Source organism: Glycine max, chromosome 8 (assembly GCF_000004515.6).
Source record: "Glycine max cultivar Williams 82 chromosome 8, Glycine_max_v4.0, whole genome shotgun sequence".
NCBI classification, from domain to species: domain Eukaryota; kingdom Viridiplantae; phylum Streptophyta; class Magnoliopsida; order Fabales; family Fabaceae; genus Glycine; species Glycine max.
Window position 1 is genome coordinate 41,645,589 of NC_038244.2, and position 19,688 is coordinate 41,665,276.

The 19,688-nt window shown below is 29.3% G+C and overlaps 1 protein-coding gene across 4 annotated transcripts; it reads right to left on the minus strand.

The window, feature by feature from the left end:
- Positions 1-12,939: 12,939 nt before the first annotated feature.
- Positions 12,940-17,694, minus strand: LOC100801782 (reticulon-like protein B8). 4 transcript variants are annotated; one of them, XM_006585982.4, is made up of 6 exons: positions 17,518-17,694; positions 15,992-16,176; positions 15,712-15,892; positions 15,466-15,607; positions 14,139-14,208; positions 12,940-13,444 (listed from the first exon to the last, which is right to left on the minus strand). In XM_006585982.4, exons 2-6 carry the CDS (start codon positions 16,164-16,166, stop codon positions 13,281-13,283), a joined length of 732 nt encoding a protein of 243 aa, XP_006586045.1. In that variant the 5' UTR covers positions 16,167-16,176; positions 17,518-17,694; the 3' UTR covers positions 12,940-13,280. The 4 variants fall into 4 exon arrangements, with proteins under 4 accessions (XP_006586045.1, XP_014634857.1, XP_003532073.1 ...); XM_014779371.3 differs by having other exon boundaries at positions 15,992-16,171; positions 17,518-17,652; XM_003532025.5 differs by lacking the exon at positions 17,518-17,694 and adding an exon at positions 17,377-17,464 and having other exon boundaries at positions 15,992-16,171.
- Between the last annotated feature and the right edge of the window lie 1,994 nt (positions 17,695-19,688).

Here is a 19,688-nt window from a genome sequence, read left to right on the forward strand (position 1 = left end):
GATATATGTAAAAAGTGTTGTGATGAGAAAGAATACGAGATGGAAATAATAGAAGAAAAGGCGAATGCATGTATGATTATAAATTGTAATATAAACTCATTAAGTAGTACTGCATTAATTTTAATTAATGTGAAAGATGAAGGTTCTGCATGCAAAAAAGCCATCAAAGCATCCAAATAAGGAGGATATAAATAGCAGCCATATGTATAAGAAATTGATTCCGAAGGAGATGAAATATAAACGATTAACAACAGATGAACGAGATGGATGTGTCTGACCTTAATCTATAAAATAAAGATTCCCTTCCAAAATTCAATAGGGCATATACTACTTCTCAAGTTTTCTTGGTCTAATTAATGTGGAAATTAGTACTTACAACTGGTTTGCTTTGATGTTGTTGTTTCTGGGGTTTATGAGGCAAGTGATGTGCCAAACCATTAGCAAACATAAGTTTATAATAGTAAATTGTAAAGTAAACTTAAAGAAGATAAAATTTAGACATTTAGTTAGGCACTGTACGTGAACAAACAAAAGCATGAAGATGATGCTAACCTGCCAGCTAATTAACCATATATAAAACATTGATGGTCTCATAGAGAATAAGTTTTTTTTTTTATCAAATTATTCCTTCAGACCCTAAACACATTATTTGACACCAATAAATTATTAATCCGAATAATATTAGATTTGATCACATTATAAGTTAAAGTTTTAAGAATAAAAAAACATGACTAAATAAGAAAAATCACATCAAAATTAAGTTTTTTGATAAAAATATTTATCAATAAAATTAGTAGATATTTCTTACTAATAATATAATTATTTAAAAAAACATGCACAAGGTATTTAACTCATTGAGCTTATAGATTGCATTTATACATATTAATAATAATACCCTTTACGAATTTATGCCTACCGACATAATTATATGGAGTATACAAAGAGAGACAGAAAACCGCAGTAAATAAGTTTCATATTAGATGCTAATGTTTTTTTTATGCAATTAGATGCTAATATAAATATCAGTAAGCAGAACATTATATACATTACGCCATATGTGAACATCAATAACTAATACATCGATTAGTACTTCATACAGTAACTCCAATTAAAGCCTCAAGTTAGGTTTAGCAAATTAAGGTTGTTTCAAGTCCTCCACATGTATGATCAAATTACGCCAATTAGAAGGTCATGGTTATATTCTGAGCCAATTTAGTCTTCTGGGTTTGGCTTCTCATGGGTTTTTTTTCGATTCAGTATTAATTGTTACTGAATTGTTAGTGGAAGAAATTTAAATTCATGATTTCACTAAGTCAATTTTCTGGATTTGATTTCTCATAGATGTTTGTTTAGGTTATCTAATTGAGTAATGATATTCGGACCATCCCTTTATTTTAGACATTCTATTAATATTTTTTTCTATCATATCATAAATCTTATAATACATATATTAATTTTTCTCTCTTTCACTAGCTAGGGGTCAGTAATAGCATGCATGTGGAGTGTTCATTTATCTTTTTCCTATCTAATTTTAGTCTCATTTGTTAGTGTCTTTGGGCTCTTTCACACATGCATCTGTACAATTTTTTGACTATGTGATGGAAGAAAAATGGCAAAAATGTTGAAGTTACCTATACTATATATGAATAAAAGTCCCATGAATCTGATTTTGTTAACAAAAGAAGGAAACTGGAAAAGTGTGATAAGATGATTATAAGAAACCATTTATGAAGTATGGCCTATAGATAAAGTCAAATTTCCTACTTCGAACCCAATACATTATTATATGTTAGAGAGAGAGAGATAAAGAGTCTTGTAAACATAACTTCATATATATAATATATAATCATATAAATATACTATCAGTTACAACTGATGGGTAAGCTGTAAGCATAACATTAAACAGTACTACATATACTATGTTTTATGTAAATATCAGTAAACTATGTATAGTGTAAGCAAGTCTATAGAAGCTTACACATATTACTACATAAATAAATATATATAGATAAATACCCCATGTCATATAAGCCATACAAGTGCAGCAAACGTGAGAATGATGAATAACACAAGCTCAAGTTTCTTCATACTTTGCAGCACTTCGTCCCAATCAATCCATTATGCTGCCGGTGCTATATCAATCCCACCGTCATCGTCATCGTCGTCGTCATCATCATCAGTTTCTTGATGAATAGGAAACCTAGTTGCTGGCCAGTCATTGCCCTTAGAAAACAAAGGCAGGCCTGATTTTGTGCAAGAAACGAAAACCACCATATTGCAGTGTTTATAAGACACAGATGGCAGCTATACTATCACAAACTGCACTGGTTCTAAGTTGCTTTGGTTGACTCTATGAAGTCATGGGTCTCCCACTTATTTATACCCGTAAATTAGTCTATTTTTTATATAAATAAAAAATAATATTCGATGAATTTTCTACTTTTAAAATATATAGTCTAATCTCTACACACAATGGCGGGTCTACGTATGAATGAGGGATACACTTGTACTCCTTTACTTTTAAAAATTACATATAAATATATAAATATCTTGTACATAGTTTGTCCTCCTCAATTATTTTTTTTATGTATAAACCCTTTGTACTTAAATTTTTAGTTCTTTTATAATAATAATTATTAATTTTATTTTTAAATAGATTGTCCTCGTAATTTTTAAAATCTTAGGCCTGTCAATGTCTACACACTTAAAATATAAGAATTTTTATATTGTGGTTTAATTAGTGAAAAGTTTATTGATTTTTTTGTTAACTCACTTAAAAATTAAACTTATCATATTTGTTTAATTAACACGGTAAAAGGTTTACAGTAACAATATGCAAAATTACACTCTTTCTATTATACTTACTTTATATGAAAAATAAGGAAGAGAGGATAGGATATATAATTTGGTCATCCACGTTTCTAGAATATATATATATATATATATATTTGTGTGTGTGTGTGGGGGGGGGGGGGGGGGGGGTTAGGAAGAGAAAAAAACAATTTAATATACCTTACATCTAATTTTATTGGGTCCTAATTTAATTAGCATTGTGCCTTTTTTCTCTAATACAATCATTTGCTTTACTCGAGGGGATTCAAATATCTAAGAAATTACACTTTATTTTTCTCTCCCTCTCTTTCTCGATATATGAATTCAGTATAAAAGAAAAATATGCATAAACCAAGTATAATGACATTTATGATATTAGCTAGCAATATTTTTTTGTTATCATACTTTCTTAAACCCGTTCTTTATTATTAAGTAAAATTCACGTGATGCACTGAGTAATGAGTATCGTATTATTTAGTGAGTCTTATACGAAGTGTATTGAAAAGAGTTTGAGAGCCTGATATATTCTTTTTTATGGTATATTATATACTGTTAGCTTATAATGTGCAATTACAATATTCTACAGCTTCTGAAATTAGGTTTTAATATTCTCTACTAGCATTTAGTTACTTTTTGTTTTGTTTTTCGTGTTAGATTGCCAATCCTTTATGCTTGCAAAGAGGGTAGTCTGGTCCATAAAGTTTAACCTAGTGGAATGTGAGAGGGGCCGGGTATAAGATTGAGGAAGGCTCATGGCTTCTTGTTGCAGAGAGCATGCAAAGTGTGGAATTATGAATTTTCACACACGCTTGAGTGCCCTCGTCGCATGCACAAAGATGACTTGGATATACTAAAAATCTCAACATAAAAGGTGAATGTAGAGGCCCTAATGAAAAATTCTGCCAGAGACATGTTTTTCTTTTGTCATATATGGCCTTGCCTAGAAAGAAAGGTTAAAGCATGTGGTTGTTCATTGTGACTTTTCAGTGAGGTATGTGGCTCCAATTTCTAAAGTGAGACTTAGGTGCATATATTCTCTTGTATAGTTTAAGTTTCACCTTAAAACTTTTATCATATAGTATATCTTTGGTTTTGTGGACCCAAATGATTTGCTCATTCTGGAAAAAGCATTTATAATATTTAAATTTTATTTATATTAATTTGGATAACGAGGACATTTTGGTACCTTTTTAGTGAGAGTTTAGTTACTTAATGGCACAAGCGAGAATGCCCTTCATGAAATGGCTTCATACTACAATCAGCCAACCGCAAAAAGAAAACAAAATTTTGAAAGAGAGCGAGAGGTTCTTATGATTGTATCAAAATATAAACAAAAATAATCAACTATTTTTAGACAAATATTGCTCATGGCATTCTCTAACCATGAAAGAAAAATACATAACACGTATATAAGTGGAAATTGTCGTTATTGTTACAAATGAAACTATAAATTAATGTAAACTATTAGATTAAATTTAAATGATAAATAATAAAAGATAAATGTATATAAATTAATGTAAACTATTACATTAATTTTAAATGATAAAGAATAAAAGATAAATGTATATCATGCCTCCATTAATAAACGTAAATTCCATGTGGTGATCACTGAGATGAAAGCAAGAGAAAGAAAAAGAAGAAAAAAGGGAAGGTTGGAAGAAAAAAAGTGATATATGTAAAAAGTGTTGTGATGAGAAAGAATACGAGATGGAAATAATAGAAGAAAAGGCGAATGCATGTATGATTATAAATTGTAATATAAACTCATTAAGTAGTACTGCATTAATTTTAATTAATGTGAAAGATGAAGGTTCTGCATGCAAAAAAGCCATCAAAGCATCCAAATAAGGAGGATATAAATAGCAGCCATATGTATAAGAAATTGATTCCGAAGGAGATGAAATATAAACGATTAACAACAGATGAACGAGATGGATGTGTCTGACCTTAATCTATAAAATAAAGATTCCCTTCCAAAATTCAATAGGGCATATACTACTTCTCAAGTTTTCTTGGTCTAATTAATGTGGAAATTAGTACTTACAACTGGTTTGCTTTGATGTTGTTGTTTCTGGGGTTTATGAGGCAAGTGATGTGCCAAACCATTAGCAAACATAAGTTTATAATAGTAAATTGTAAAGTAAACTTAAAGAAGATAAAATTTAGACATTTAGTTAGGCACTGTACGTGAACAAACAAAAGCATGAAGATGATGCTAACCTGCCAGCTAATTAACCATATATAAAACATTGATGGTCTCATAGAGAATAAGTTTTTTTTTTTTTATCAAATTATTCCTTCAGACCCTAAACACATTATTTGACACCAATAAATTATTAATCCGAATAATATTAGATTTGATCACATTATAAGTTAAAGTTTTAAGAATAAAAAAACATGACTAAATAAGAAAAATCACATCAAAATTAAGTTTTTTGATAAAAATATTTATCAATAAAATTAGTAGATATTTCTTACTAATAATATAATTATTTAAAAAAACATGCACAAGGTATTTAACTCATTGAGCTTATAGATTGCATTTATACATATTAATAATAATACCCTTTACGAATTTATGCCTACCGACATAATTATATGGAGTATACAAAGAGAGACAGAAAACCGCAGTAAATAAGTTTCATATTAGATGCTAATGTTTTTTTTATGCAATTAGATGCTAATATAAATATCAGTAAGCAGAACATTATATACATTACGCCATATGTGAACATCAATAACTAATACATCGATTAGTACTTCATACAGTAACTCCAATTAAAGCCTCAAGTTAGGTTTAGCAAATTAAGGTTGTTTCAAGTCCTCCACATGTATGATCAAATTACGCCAATTAGAAGGTCATGGTTATATTCTGAGCCAATTTAGTCTTCTGGGTTTGGCTTCTCATGGGTTTTTTTTCGATTCAGTATTAATTGTTACTGAATTGTTAGTGGAAGAAATTTAAATTCATGATTTCACTAAGTCAATTTTCTGGATTTGATTTCTCATAGATGTTTGTTTAGGTTATCTAATTGAGTAATGATATTCGGACCATCCCTTTATTTTAGACATTCTATTAATATTTTTTTCTATCATATCATAAATCTTATAATACATATATTAATTTTTCTCTCTTTCACTAGCTAGGGGTCAGTAATAGCATGCATGTGGAGTGTTCATTTATCTTTTTCCTATCTAATTTTAGTCTCATTTGTTAGTGTCTTTGGGCTCTTTCACACATGCATCTGTACAATTTTTTGACTATGTGATGGAAGAAAAATGGCAAAAATGTTGAAGTTACCTATACTATATATGAATAAAAGTCCCATGAATCTGATTTTGTTAACAAAAGAAGGAAACTGGAAAAGTGTGATAAGATGATTATAAGAAACCATTTATGAAGTATGGCCTATAGATAAAGTCAAATTTCCTACTTCGAACCCAATACATTATTATATGTTAGAGAGAGAGAGATAAAGAGTCTTGTAAACATAACTTCATATATATAATATATAATCATATAAATATACTATCAGTTACAACTGATGGGTAAGCTGTAAGCATAACATTAAACAGTACTACATATACTATGTTTTATGTAAATATCAGTAAACTATGTATAGTGTAAGCAAGTCTATAGAAGCTTACACATATTACTACATAAATAAATATATATAGATAAATACCCCATGTCATATAAGCCATACAAGTGCAGCAAACGTGAGAATGATGAATAACACAAGCTCAAGTTTCTTCATACTTTGCAGCACTTCGTCCCAATCAATCCATTATGCTGCCGGTGCTATATCAATCCCACCGTCATCGTCATCGTCGTCGTCATCATCATCAGTTTCTTGATGAATAGGAAACCTAGTTGCTGGCCAGTCATTGCCCTTAGAAAACAAAGGCAGGCCTGATTTTGTGCAAGAAACGAAAACCACCATATTGCAGTGTTTATAAGACACAGATGGCAGCTATACTATCACAAACTGCACTGGTTCTAAGTTGCTTTGGTTGACTCTATGAAGTCATGGGTCTCCCACTTATTTATACCCGTAAATTAGTCTATTTTTTATATAAATAAAAAATAATATTCGATGAATTTTCTACTTTTAAAATATATAGTCTAATCTCTACACACAATGGCGGGTCTACGTATGAATGAGGGATACACTTGTACTCCTTTACTTTTAAAAATTACATATAAATATATAAATATCTTGTACATAGTTTGTCCTCCTCAATTATTTTTTTTATGTATAAACCCTTTGTACTTAAATTTTTAGTTCTTTTATAATAATAATTATTAATTTTATTTTTTAAATAGATTGTCCTCGTAATTTTTAAAATCTTAGGCCTGTCAATGTCTACACACTTAAAATATAAGAATTTTTATATTGTGGTTTAATTAGTGAAAAGTTTATTGATTTTTTTGTTAACTCACTTAAAAATTAAACTTATCATATTTGTTTAATTAACACGGTAAAAGGTTTACAGTAACAATATGCAAAATTACACTCTTTCTATTATACTTACTTTATATGAAAAATAAGGAAGAGAGGATAGGATATATAATTTGGTCATCCACGTTTCTAGAATATATATATATATATATATATTTGTGTGTGTGTGTGGGGGGGGGGGGGGGGGGGGTTAGGAAGAGAAAAAAACAATTTAATATACCTTACATCTAATTTTATTGGGTCCTAATTTAATTAGCATTGTGCCTTTTTTCTCTAATACAATCATTTGCTTTACTCGAGGGGATTCAAATATCTAAGAAATTACACTTTATTTTTCTCTCCCTCTCTTTCTCGATATATGAATTCAGTATAAAAGAAAAATATGCATAAACCAAGTATAATGACATTTATGATATTAGCTAGCAATATTTTTTTGTTATCATACTTTCTTAAACCCGTTCTTTATTATTAAGTAAAATTCACGTGATGCACTGAGTAATGAGTATCGTATTATTTAGTGAGTCTTATACGAAGTGTATTGAAAAGAGTTTGAGAGCCTGATATATTCTTTTTTATGGTATATTATATACTGTTAGCTTATAATGTGCAATTACAATATTCTACAGCTTCTGAAATTAGGTTTTAATATTCTCTACTAGCATTTAGTTACTTTTTGTTTTGTTTTTCGTGTTAGATTGCCAATCCTTTATGCTTGCAAAGAGGGGTAGTCTGGTCCATAAAGTTTAACCTAGTGGAATGTGAGAGGGGCCGGGTATAAGATTGAGGAAGGCTCATGGCTTCTTGTTGCAGAGAGCATGCAAAGTGTGGAATTATGAATTTTCACACACGCTTGAGTGCCCTCGTCGCATGCACAAAGATGACTTGGATATACTAAAAATCTCAACATAAAAGGTGAATGTAGAGGCCCTAATGAAAAATTCTGCCAGAGACATGTTTTTCTTTTGTCATATATGGCCTTGCCTAGAAAGAAAGGTTAAAGCATGTGGTTGTTCATTGTGACTTTTCAGTGAGGTATGTGGCTCCAATTTCTAAAGTGAGACTTAGGTGCATATATTCTCTTGTATAGTTTAAGTTTCACCTTAAAACTTTTATCATATAGTATATCTTTGGTTTTGTGGACCCAAATGATTTGCTCATTCTGGAAAAAGCATTTATAATATTTAAATTTTTATTTATATTAATTTGGATAACGAGGACATTTTGGTACCTTTTTAGTGAGAGTTTAGTTACTTAATGGCACAAGCGAGAATGCCCTTCATGAAATGGCTTCATACTACAATCAGCCAACCGCAAAAAGAAAACAAAATTTTGAAAGAGAGCGAGAGGTTCTTATGATTGTATCAAAATATAAACAAAAATAATCAACTATTTTTAGACAAATATTGCTCATGGCATTCTCTAACCATGAAAGAAAAATACATAACACGTATATAAGTGGAAATTGTCGTTATTGTTACAAATGAAACTATAAATTAATGTAAACTATTAGATTAAATTTAAATGATAAATAATAAAAGATAAATGTATATAAATTAATGTAAACTATTACATTAATTTTAAATGATAAAGAATAAAAGATAAATGTATATCAATGTTTTAAGTGATTATATGATTACTAACTATCTTTTAATTTTGATTAATCTAAATTTATAATTTTCATTTTTCATAATAATTAAGAGTTTTCACTTGGTGGAAATAAGTTGACTTAAATAATATTTTATTTAAATATATGTAACTTGTTAAAAAAAATTCAACATTTAAGTTTCACATATTTTCTATCATAAATTTTTTATATTTGGAAGTATAATTTGATATATATTGGCCTACTTAAAGGCATATTAATACCTGTATATATGTTTTAAGATGTTAATTAACTAATTGGACGATGGGAGAAAACTTTATATATGCATAACAAACTATAAACTATGAAAACTAAAAGTTTAGTCTTTGAAATGTAGTTGTATTTTGTTTTTGGTTTCTAATTTTTTTTCTTTGAGTTATTCCATATATATATATATATATATAATCTTTGTCGTTACAATAAATTGTTAATATTATATAAATGTCACGTCAATAATTCATATGACATGTCATGTAAATAATTATGACATGTTTACAAACTTATGTATGTCATGGGCTAGCCTAATATTAAAGACAATTTATTTAAAAGTCTATTTGCAATAAGACTCTAAATTGAACACAAATTTATCTTTCAATATGTCTATTTATTCGTCAATTGTAAATACGTTTGTGTTATGAACATCATTCTAACAAAATTCTTAATTCCTTTAAAAAAATATTTTTTTACTGAAAAAATGCTTAATTGACATATTTTATTTTACACAACTTTAAAATAAGAGTTTCATGTTTACATATTTACAGTATAAAATAAATTTTACACTATCATCTAATCACTTATCACAAATCACTGTTTAAATTATTTTAAGATAATTATCTTAAAAGTTACCGTGGTGGATTGTAATTGAATAATAGTATAATTTTTTTTACAATATCAGTATATAATCCTTTTCTCTTAAAATAATTAATGCACTCAAAGAAAATTACTATAAATAAAGCCTAAAATTTAATGTTTCACCATTTTTTTTCATATTTGTTATAAAATATTAATAGATTTTTAAGTTTATGTATCAAACTACAACAACTGATTTTACTTTATTCAGTGTTTTAAATAGTTTCAAATATATCACAACTATTGAATAATTGTGTATGTGTAAAAACAAAACAAGAGGATGTTCATTAACAAATATTTATAAGATTTGCTAACATACACTCACTTATTCCTTAGAATGAACAAGAGGATGTTCATTAACAAATATTTATAAGATTTGCTAACATAGACTCACTTATTCCTTAGAATGAGGATGTTGGTGTTGATTGATTTTGGTAAACGTATCAAGTTTTCGTAATAGATAATGGTAAGTGGATTGTTGTATCCACAGAGATTGATAGGTATTACAATAATTTTTACTATTATAATGAAAACTCCTAAACAAACTAATTACAAATGTACAAAAGTTTATTTTGCAAGTTTTCATAACGAAAATGATTAATAGCAATATTCAATATTGAAGAACAAGTAAATAAAGTGAACAAGTTGCACAAGTGAGGAATCTGTGGAATAAAACATTGGGATAAGATTTCATCTATTTATCAATCCTACAATTTTTAAATTACACATACATGATTCTTATATATTAAATGTTGTTGGATTCATTGGTTCATTTCATGTTAATTCCTTAACTATGAAAATTCTAAGAATTTTAAGATCAACAACCAATTCCTTGATCATCAACTCAAAACTCTTGCATTAAAATAAAAAATCTTAACAACCAACTGTAAGTTCTAACCCTGTTCCTAGCAATTATTACCATTGGGTGACTTGATTCAGATTCATATTTGGATAATACTTCCTAGTTAGAATCCAAACCTTGACTCATGAAATGGACGGTAAATTCATCTCAAGCATTAAATTCAAAATCAAATCACTAACTGAATAATAGGAAATCACATATATATATATATATATATATATATATAAAAGATTACAGAAAAGTTTGACAAATTACATTCAATCCCAATAGCAAGAGGATTAGCTACTCATGGTAGTGAGAGCGATCTTAAACAATCAATGAACGACAAAAAGACTTGAAAAATGATCGTTCGTCCCTCGATTCTTGATCATTGCACTTTCTCATGTGAAGTTATCTATTCTTTAAGCTTTGTTTTTCTCTCTCTGGTATCCTCTCTCTGCTCCCCTATCCCTCTCCTCTTTCTATTTATACAAGTAAAGGAGGTACAAAAACGAGGCAATCCATTTAGCGGATCAAGATTTCACTTAGTGGAACAAGATTCTTCAGCATGAAGGAAACTCATAATTTAGCTCAGCATATTCATTATCTTCACTTCCTCCCATTCTACCTCCAATCTAAGCTAAATTACATTTTGCTCGGCGGATTCAACCTGGATGAGTTTTCCTATTTTTTGGCCTTATTCCACCGAGCTAAAATTGATTAGCTTGGCGGATTTCATCTAGACTTAGCACTTTTATCTTTCATGCATCCAAAAACAGAGATTTCTAATAAAAATGCTTTTCAACTCTTCCACATACAAAAATACTTTAAAATACCTATCTATAGGAATTTTTACAAGGGTATTCTTTTAAAACTCAAGAAATAAGTGTCATGAAAGAAATATTAACACATAAAATTGACACTTATCAGTTGACAAATTATAACTACAATTAATCTTAAAATATATCACTATAAGTTACTGACATACTTAAAAACAAGTGAATGTATATATAAAAACAATTGAATGTATATAGATTTTTACAAGGATATCCTTGATATTTTGTTTTAGTCAACTTAATATATATTTTTTATTTTAGTCCTTATAATATTTTGTTCATTTTGTATTAGTTCCTTTAAAAAATATTTGATAGGAACTAATAACAAATGATCTATATAATTTAGTGACAAAAACAAAAAAAAAGGTATATTAGAAGACTAAAACAGAATAACAAGGATCAAAAATAAATTTTTTGTTTTAAAATTAAAGACTCAATGCAAAGAAAAAAATTATTAGGAACCTAGCTAAATCAAAATTCATTAATTTATCAATGACTTAAACCATATTTAAGTCATATATATATATATATATATATATATATATATATATATATATATATATAATATTTGTTTTAATTAACAAAATAAGAAACACAAACAAAAACTCAAATTACAAATGAAATAAAACTAAATGTTAGTATATCAATAAAGAAAAAAAATATAAGTTTTAATATAAAAATGATATTATTTCATAGAAGGTTTTCATCAAGAGACAAAACATCAAATTAGATTAAATTATAAATATAAAATTAATATTTTAAAAATATATGCGTAAATTAATTTTATAAAAAATGTGATAGATTTCTCCAAAGATTTATTCAAATATGATCAAACTCAATCGAGATGAGAATGATTTTTTATAAGATGAAAATGAATTTAAAAAATATAAATTTGTCTCTATTAATTTATCCCGCATTCGGTGGGGATATGGATGGGAACAGAGAGTAAAACTTATCCATGATTCCATATCCCATTGTCATGCTGGCGTTATACATGGATATTTATGTTATATAATTTAAAAAAAAATTGAATGATAAATAAAAATATAAGAATAAATTAAATAAAAAATTGTGATATAATTTTTTAGATTTATCAAAAATTTATTTATTTAACGTAAAAAATTATATAAACAAACAACGATTAATATAAAGTGATAATGATTTATATCCATTAACCAAATAGTTTAAAATTTGAGTCTTGATTGACCTTTGTGTATGGAATAAGTCTTATTGGAAGAAAAAATACTAATCTTGTATACACTTATGATCCCCACTTTGTATTACATTCTTTTTTTTATAATATATATTTATATTTTAAATACTTAAATATAAAAGAATCATAATTTTTGTTTTTAAATATCTGGCTAAAGTACTTCTAAAAAACGAGTTAACAAATCATTCCGGCGGTGTGCTAGTGTACACCCACTTAACCCAATACAATATCCAATAATTATCCGTGCTTAATAACACCATATAGACAACAATGTTGGTCATTGACTATAACAAAATTAACAATGTGCTTAGTCCAAATATACATATTACAACCTGCCTTTGAAGTGCCGTCACAAGTTTGCAACAGTCACCAATGTAGTCTCTGGCCAAGTAATGCGATAACAACATTTCAAGATCACAATTTAGGCAAAGGAACAATAGACACTACAACAATAAATGCAATTTTAAATTTATTCCACTCTATCATTCATATGGAAGAAATATTTTGATCCCTCTTGTTACCTTCTTCCATCATTCCCAATTGCCATAATGTGTTCAGATGGGAATTGAATGTCAAATAATTAACATAAGCCATAAGGATAAACCTATTCATGTTTCTTCCCTTTTCCCTTGGGGATTTTGCTGAGCACACTAGCATCCAAATTTCGATATTGATTTTGCATCTGACCAAAGACCTTGTATACAAAGTTGTCAACTTCATCCTCATACTTCTCATAGAGAACTGGAAGTGTATGTGCTGCAACAAAACCTTAGAGCAAAAAAAATTGTCTCAGCAATCAAGTATAACATGAACAGAAAAATGGAAGTGGAGAAACATCATTGGAACTCCAAAAAGGTGTCATGTGAATGTTATGCAGAACTAGATCCACAAAACAATATACATGAACTTTGGCCTATATTTGTTTATAAACCAGACTCAGTTCTTGTCTTGAAATGGCATATATATTATCAGAAAGCACTGACTTAACTAGGTGTGCTTTTGTTGTAGTTCACCATGTTAGCATTAAAATTCCTTCACCCCTGCCTCTTACCTCAAATATATCTCAACCTGTTTCCCATCACACACAGTGGTGATGCAGATTCATTTTACTGTTTATGCTAGCTGTTTCAATCTTCTCTACTTTTCATCATGGATTTAATTAAGGCTGTATTTTAGTGTTATACAATTTCAACTGCTTAAGTTTTGTGGAGAAAAATATTTCATAGGGTTAGTTGAAACATAAAAGTATACTTTTTCAAACTTGCAGACTATACTGTGGGATTTAAGGGAGCTCAAATATATTCAACTTACCCCTATGACTGGAGAGGTCATTTCAACAACTAGAAACTATGACAGCTAAGTCACAAGGCAGTAATCTTAATCTTAATAATACAAGCAAAAATGTGCGACAATGTATGAATCAAAAGAATAGTGGATCTATCAAAGGAAGCAGGTCTCTCACCAATATAGATGACAGATATAAAATTGCACCAGCTCCCGATCACAGCACCAGCAAACAGACATCCAACAACCTGGGGAAGTTTTGACCATTGATCACAAATTTAATGGAAAAATACATGTAGAAATAAATTTGTTTACGGTGCGTAAATATTTAAAAAAAACAAGCTGCAAATGGTAGAGGGTACTCTATCATGGCTATGAATTCAAGATACGTAACCCATTCATATTGTTAATTTGTTATGTAAATATGATACACTGAATCAAGAAAATCAACAAATCTATTTATTTATGCATCCCCCCTCCCCCCCCCCCCCCCCCAAAAACAAATTCTAGTGGTCTTCAGTATTTTTTCCCCCTCACACTTCCCTATTTGGTTCCAACTTCAGTCTCCTTGAAAACTATTGTTCACATCCCTGTTGACAATAATAAGACATAAAGAGACATTACCACAACACACAAATATAGACGGCTTAAGGGAAATTACTACTGCCGCATAAGGTCTAGTTTACACAAAAATACAACCTCAAGCAACTTATCTTTTTTTCTATATGGCATTAGTTACTTAGAGTTCTTGTTAACTCTAAATGCTAGCAAAATTTTATGCCTTAAAAATAGAGTGAGACTACAATGAAAAGTCCTGACTCCTGACTGAATTTTTTTTTTTTTTTTGCACAGCAAAAATCAAGTAGTATTATATACAAATCAGTACTAGAGGTACTGAGAAAAACAGCATATGTTTACAATGGTAAGACTATGCCAAACCCCACTACATTAGAACAAAATACCCAGCAGTTGAAGAAAAAGAAAAACAATAACCCCTAGGACAGTTCCTCCTACAGGCTACTAGACCATTGGTTAAAATGAATAAGAAAATCTTTGTCTATTCCTTTTAACCAAGACCAAGTATGGAATAGAGCTTCGTCCATGACTTTTACAAAAGCATTCTTAATTGACTCTAAAGTGACTACTATTTTGTTGATGTGGAATGGAAGATCCTGTGATGGATGCCAACAGCCTAAATATGGTGAGAATCTATGGAATATAATGCTATAATGGAATCACAGAGCATTTCATAAGTGTTATCAACATTAGACCAATATAGAGCCTACCAGATAAGAAAAAAACATACAAGCATATTCCATGATCATTGACAACTATAAATAATGTGACTATTTAAAAAGTATGTAGAAAACTTAAAAGTAAAAGGAATCAATTGAAAAACAAGCACTGACACAACACACGGGTGTCAAAAACTAAAGAATGTTTTGGGCTTGAGTTTGAATGATAAATGACAATATCAAAGTATATGAACATAAATGTAAACATACAATAAGAAACTGCTTCAAGTTTCCTCCGCAAGCAGCATCTTGAAGAAACCTCAAGCCCATGTTAACCTTACCACCAACCACAGTTGCAATGTTCAGAAAGAGTTCTTCTGGGAGAACAAGACGGGGTACATTAGATGGTGAACTGTCAACATAAAGAACAAATCATACTTAATTAAATCTGTAATGTTGAGTAACACATCCACATAAATTGAGGAAAATAAAAAGATGTAAGGATGCATGAATAACCTGTTAAACATGCTGGAAGCATTTGACCATAGAAACTGTGCAAGCATGACAAGAACCAAACCAAAGCATAAGATAGTAAGAAAGTTGTAATTAAGCCATTCGAAAAGCACCCATGCAATCGTTGCACATGCTAAAACACTAGCAGAAATCTTCTTGTTCCTCCATAGCAAGACATCCGCAGCTATGACATTCGAAGGCAGACAAAAAAAAAATGATTTATATGGGTTTAATTTATGCAAATACTGTACATATTACATTAAATTGACTACAAATACCATACATTTTCCACCCCCTAAAACATGGTGCACAGGTTTCTGGCGTCCAAACAGTCTATTGATCTGAGAACTCACTGAGTCTGACTTATCATCCTCAAAGAATGATACAGATTTTTTCTTATCAACAAATGTGTCCACAAGGTTTTCAATAAGGTTCTCAGCTGTGGTTTTCTCAGACATCGTTCCTGTGCTACCAAGAACCATAAAGAACATTTATCAAAGATTGTACAAGATAGCTCTTGTTCAAAACATAAGTGTGTCATTATTAATATAACATCTGAGGAAACCAACGCATAATGTAAGGCTCAACTTTTTTTTCTGAGCCATAACATAAGTGACCATATTGCTAACTTCAAATTAAAATTTCATAAATTAATGCTACTGTTACAACCATCCAAAACAATATATATATATATATATATATATATATATATATATATATATATATATATATATATATATATATCTTGTAGGTCACAGACGAAACATATCAAGCAAATAATTAATTTAATCTTTCTGCATTTAGAGTTCATCAAGTTTGCCACATTGCAGTCATTGAGTATTGTGTAATCATTACTGGTGGATCTTAAGTTCTTAGTGTCTCCAGTAGAAAATTGAGTTTCTCAATTCTCAGGTAATTTTTTTTTCACCCTTGGCTTTTGCATTTTTTGTTAGATATTGCAGTTGTTACTTGTTTTCCATGCAACAGCTGAAGCACTTGGATTGATTTAGTTCTGCACATGACATCAAAGCCTCTTTGACCAATACTAGGTCAGCATTTCATTCTTTTCGGCCCCCATTCTGCAAATCAAAGCTTAAATTCCTTTGTCATAACACAGCAGAGCCCTTTAAAGCCAGTAACTCCTTTTGCCTTCAAATCCTAACACTACACTTCTTTCAGAACTCCTCAAGATTAAAATTCACTGTATTTCCCAATTCTACACTACAAGCCTTAAATCCCTCTGTGATAACAGAGCCCTTCAAAGCCTTAACAAACTAATATTGACCGATAAAAAAAATCATAATCAAACTACTGAAATTAAAAACAAAATAAATCAGAAAAGAACTCGCTTCTGCATATATATAATCGGGAAAGCAAAAAGGAAAAAGGAAAAGGGGTACAGATTCTTTTTTTATCCAGAGATATCAAGAACTTTTGACATATGGCATAACAGAGATAAAAGAAAAATGAAATCAAATTTTATGCTCCATCATTCACCTACAAACAAAAGATTCCTTCCACCAAATTCCCACAAAGTAAAAAACTCTCTACACAAACAGAAACCACCACACTTGAATTTAACCCACCAAGTAAAAGAGATAGACAACAACAACAATTCATAGAAGAAAGAACAAAATTCAGCATCATAAGCAAACAAAATTCACTAACCAGAATAAGCAGAGGGAACTTGAAACAAAGGGAGAGGCAGAGAGAGAAATAGAACTAATATGGGATGGTTTTTTATGGCATCAAAAGTTCACCCTAAGACCAGCAAGAAGCATGCCAAAAGAGCTTAATAACTGAACTCACCAACTTGCAACTAGTCAACTAACAACCACCCCACATCATATGTTTCTCCTTTTATATGTATTTAATTTTGATTTTGATTTGGTTTTGGATTCTGATTTTAATGGAAAACCTTCGAGACTTTTGCTCTAGAGAAATTATGCAATAAGCATGGAAATGGAAGATAAGACGTGATGGCTAAAAACAAAAACAAATAATGTCATACAAGATATTATAAAAAATTGTTGTATAAAAAAATAATACAAGTCTTTTATTGAAATGACCTGAAAAAACTATGCAACTAAAACTTAAGGGTAATATAATTTCTATATCTTTTTGTTTTAAAAAAATAACTTTTACATCTTCGGTGCCAACCTTTTTTTACAGATTTACCTTTTTAATAGAATAATGATAAATGTAAATATCTACAATTCTACATAACTTAATTGACAATTGTATTTTTCTTTATCTCTATTTTTGTCGCATTATATTTATATTATTCATTAAATCTTTATTTTTGTGTCTTTTTTATCTCTTTTTCTCTTTAGGTGTGTAGATTAAATTTGAGTGTCTATCATTTTTGTTTTTCATATATTAATGTATCATCCACCTATAATACGATAAAATTAAAACAAATAAATATAAATATACTAAATAAAATATTTTCGTAAAAAATAATAAAATATACTTTTATGAAAAAGACAATCTTTTTATAAATCGACACAAGTTAATAAAGTATAAGAATATTAATAATTATAACACACTTAATAAAAAATAATTTATAATCATTAATTTCTTTAAAATAAGTATTTCATATCATATTTTAATATAAAATTTTGTAACATGATCTTTAATATTCTATCATGCATAATTTGTTTTTGTAAAAAAATCACTTATATGATAAACAAAGTTTATTAATGAGTTCTTTTATTTTATAAATTATGTATATAGGTTAAAGAAATACAACTTATTCACAATCCAAAGAGGAAATAGCTGCAACTTATGAAACTCATTTTGACTAACTTCACCCACTTTGGATTGTGAATTGCCCTATGAGTTCCATGGTCGATTTCTCATTCTCACCAGAAAAAAGTTAAAAAATATTGTGTCTTATATCCTTTTGGCAAGGACATCATATGATCCACCCATTATGGATATAGCTTCTTGTACATAGGTCTCTCTATTGGCTTCAACTAAATGCTAAAATACTTCTTCATGGTTTTGATTACCAGCTTTGGATCAATCAAAGGCATCAGAGTGGTTTTCAGTGGCTAATAACTTATATGACCCACAATATTTGCCCCCAAGCCTGCATCATTGTTGACATAAGAGACTTCTCTATTAGCGATGCCCTAGTCACAACCTAATTAATCCATCCTAAAGGAGGTAAAAAGGGTGTCATATGAGGTAAGTCGGTCTAACCAATGGCATATGTTGGTGTGTTGGCTAGTCCTACCTATGGAGGAAAAAAATCGGTTAGCATAATCATTTTACACCTGCTTGTCCCCCAAGGGTAGAACAACATATTACTAACATTAGCAGACACATAACTCATATTGGCTACCAAAGGTCTAAGGAAAACCCTACCTGGGTGCCCATCAGTTAGATTTTATTAAACATCCCTACCGTAGTTGTATTCGATTGAGTTGCCTGCTATGTAGGCATAAAAGCCATATTCGATTGGACCGAAGATGTTTATCGTGACTGAATTGGCCTAGTTAGATGTGGAGAATCAAGATGAATTACCTAATTCGACACTTCATGATTTTGTCGGGCATAAATGTGTGTCTTCAAGATTCAATCCATCATGTTATCAATTTTAGTAAATAGTTATTCTTTATTTTATTATCATATTTATTGTTTTATTAAATTGTTAATTTGATAGGTCCATGATAAAAATTAGAGACTTGTTATCATGATAGAAATTATGATAATGAGAAACAAGTCTTTATAACTTTACTCTAAATTATTTTTTATCGTAGGATTAGTGTGAATATGACTTCAATAATATGGATAAATCAATATATATCTAATGATCTTTATTGGATAAAGATTATGCATATATAAATGATGTATATATGGATGTCATTATTGAACTGACCCAATCGAGAATTCTTAATAGTTAACATTACCTTGATGTATCAATAGAAAGTTTTCAAGAAGAAATATAGTAGTTTCATTTGACCTAAGATTAT

Coding starts and splice junctions, on each gene's coding strand:
- LOC100801782 (XM_006585982.4), bottom strand. CDS start 16,166: ATGTCTGAGAAAACCACAGCTGAGAACCTTATTGAAAACCTTGTGGAC. Junction 15,608..15,711: donor GCTTCCAGCATGTTTAACAG/GTTATTCATGCA, acceptor TTATGTTGACAG/TTCACCATCTAATGTACCCC. Junction 13,445..14,138: donor TATATCTGTCATCTATATTG/GTGAGAGACCTG, acceptor TTTTGCTCTAAG/GTTTTGTTGCAGCACATACA.